Consider the following 3,396-nt stretch of genomic DNA (forward strand, 5'->3'; position numbering starts at 1 on the left):
AGTCAACAAGTATGCTAACTAGATTTTCGATTTCACATGGATGTGCCATCATTGACGCAACGGTTTCTAAAACATCAACGTTCATGCTCAAATTTTCTCCCTCATTGATGCATCGGTTTCCTTTTGAGTCACAATCCTTCCCAAGATTAATTGATCCATTGCTACATTAATGTCCTTATGATTATCCTCATAAATATCCCTTCCCATTAATTTCGCACCTGATGGATGAGGATCCGTAACATTTCCTTGATTACCGTTGACGCCAGCTGGACTCCTAACGACATCAGTCTCTGACGTGTGTGGGGTGGGACGGAACCCTACCGCCGTGAACTCCCTCATCTCCACTTTATGGTTGTCCATTCTACCCCGCCTTCAGCCATTCCCCGTATGGAAGCCCACGTTGATTTTTGTCTCTTGGGCAGGTGCATTCCCTAGCTTCATGGCCAATTTTTCCACACTAATAGCAAAAGCCAACCAGTCTTTCATATTTGAAACCTATCCGAACTATATTGCCCTCAGGATTAGCTACTACTCCACTCCGCCGTAATGGTTTATCAAGGGGTTTTTTGACCCTTACCCAAACAAAGCGAGCTTGCTCCGATGAGAAAGCCTTATTGTCAATCTCCACTACTATCCCCAATCCTTCACCAATGTCCCTAGTCGCTTCCTCTGAGATTAAATCGAAGGGTAAACCCCACACTTGAACCCACAGTGGAATAGAATTGAACATGACCATCCCAGCCGTCATCCCCCTCTCCCATCTCCTCATCCCCCTCTTCCATCTCCTCAAGACTGGAGGATGATTTTCAAAACTCCACGGGCCATTTTGGATAACCCACTTCAACTGACTTTCTAGTGTAAACTTGAATTGAAACAGTCCATCACCCACATTCACAATCTTCCACACCGAGCGAAGTAGTGATTTGGCTGCACTTTGGTTGTACGGCCTTGTTGTTAGAAAGTGTCCAAGCAGGCTAAGTGAACATGCTTCAAGTATTTTGTCCCTGTGTGTACTTCTAACCTTAATCACCTCCCCTTCATCCTCAGTCAAAGTTATTTTATGCACCCTCTCAAGGAAGTTCGAATCCATATTACCTCTGAGAAGAATTTGGTTGTCCAAAGCAAGTGAAAGTAATTACTTTGACGTAGAAAAAACAACTCACCTATAGTGAGAAGTAGAAAGACCTCACCAAACGTGGGAAGGAAGGCTCACCAGTCGTGAGAAGAAAGTAGGGGACCTAAAGTAGGGAAAATCAAGCAAAATCAATTGACCTAACAATATATAGTGTCATTTTTTAAAATGCCAAAATAAAGGTTTTTCTTTTTTTAGGAAAAAAATAAATAAAACCTCTATGGTTAAAAACTTAGAAGCCCAAACTACATCCTAAAACTTGGAGATTTTTGAATTTTATACCTTAAATTTTTAAAATTTGAATGATACCCTCAAAGCAAATCTTTGAGTTATCCTATAAAGACCAAATATAGAGTGTAGAAGCTCAATTTTCCAGCTTTCGAAAACTCCAAATTTCAAGTTAAAACTGCAAATAAGAGTAAAATTATCATTTCACAAGTTCAGAGGAAAAATCATTTCTCATTATGGCAAAAATCACATTAAATTGGGCCTTGATAAGAGATTTTGTCATTTCAAAATTTAGAAGTTTCACCCTAAATATACAAGATTTTTTTTTTTTCAAACCTAAATTTTAAGAAATAAACATACACACACAAGAAAAAGGAAATGAGGTTTCCACAAAATTACTTCTCATCAATTGAAGAAGAACTTAAAATGTACATGAGATATCACATAAAAGTCAATTAATTTTGATCATCCTCAGAAATAAGTTATTTTAATAGATTAAAAAAATTACTTTTCATTGGTTATCAAAAATGAGGATAAACATGCATGCATAAGATCAAACTTATAAAATAATCTAGTAATTTTAATTATTAAAATTAATTGTTTGTGTTACAAAATAATTAATTATTTTTTATAAATCAATAGCTTAATCACTTAATATTGTTACCCTAATCAAATGAGAAGTCAATTCCGATAAAAACTTATGTAAGTATCTCTTACAAATATCAAAAATAGAAATGAAATATGTTAAGTGAAAATATGAGAATAAAAAATCTAGGAAATCGGTTCTTAAAAATAAAATAAAATAAAATAAAAACCTAAGAAATCGGAATCAAAGTGCTGGTGTTGGGGCAAATCATATATATACACTAAAGGTTGAGACTTAAAAGTCATGATTGCACCAAATATCACTAGTTTTTTTTTTAAATAAAAAGGATAATTAATTCCACCAATGTTTTAGATTAAAAAAAAAAAAAGTAATTTATTCTTATGAACTAAACATCGTCTTCTTTTTATCCATATCAACATCTTCTTCTTTTTTAATTCATATAATTTTTTATTTTTTTAAATGTTAATTATGGAGTTGTGAGAGGTTTTAGGATTGAAAAAGACATTTAGACCGGGATAAGATTCTTAAAATAAAACTCATCTTCATTTAAATCAAATTGAAACTCTTATTTAATATATAGTAATCTAGGATTTTCTTCTTTTTGTTAATATCAATTTCTTCTTAATTTCTTTTTTTCTTTTTTCTTTTTATAGGAATCAACTTTTTCTTCTTGTTTGTATTGCAATGATATTTTTTTAATAGTATCATTTGATACCAAATATTTTCTTCTCAACTAGAGCAACCTTTTTAGTGAGGATTACACTTTTAAAGATTATTTTTTTAATAAATATATAGAAATGATAGAATTTTAACGTATGGTGTCCGATTGTTTTTTATTTAGCCAAGACACCAACAAATACGTTCTCCCCAACTAGAGTGGCATTCTTTTTGAAGATTACACTTTTAAAGAGAATTTTTTATAATAAATATATACCAATTAGTTTGTGCAGGTAAAGAAAAGCTATAGTCATTTTCCTTCTTGCTTTGAAACAAAGTTGTTCGTCTTCTTTGCAAGCTTCGCTACTCTTCGATTTCTTCTTATCTTGATAGAAATTACCTTAGGAAGTCATACTATTTTTTAAAGTAATCAGCAACTCCCTTACTTTTTCATAATTATCAGTTTCTTTAGACTCATAATTCCTGTAATTTTTCAGTTCACATAAGAAGCTAAGTCTGATTAATAATAATTTCGGCGTCGATGACAAATGTTCATCCCCAATTCCTAATGAATATAAAAAGTCTCATATTTCTTCAAAAAATAGTTATGAGCTCCTAAAAAAAAATTGAATTGATAACAATTTTATTTATTATTTTTTTCTGGTTTTTAATTTGTGTATTATATATACCTACTTTATGTTTCAATTCAAGGCTAGAAAAGTACCAACTTTGTGGTCAAGTTCATCTTTAGGAATAGCTATAATCTCTAGTC

General features: G+C 32.2%; 1 protein-coding gene across 1 annotated transcript; it reads right to left on the reverse strand.

The window, feature by feature from the left end:
* Window positions 1–457: 457 nt before the first annotated feature.
* On the reverse strand, window positions 458–1,090 carry LOC112032372 (uncharacterized). Its single transcript, XM_024065140.1, has one exon. It carries the CDS (start codon window positions 1,088–1,090, stop codon window positions 458–460), a length of 633 nt encoding a protein of 210 aa, XP_023920908.1.
* Window positions 1,091–3,396: the final 2,306 nt, after the last annotated feature.

The sequence above is a fragment of the Quercus suber genome, unplaced genomic scaffold (assembly GCF_002906115.3).
Source record: "Quercus suber isolate HL8 unplaced genomic scaffold, Cork oak 2.0 scaffold_409, whole genome shotgun sequence".
NCBI lineage: Eukaryota > Viridiplantae > Streptophyta > Magnoliopsida > Fagales > Fagaceae > Quercus > Quercus suber.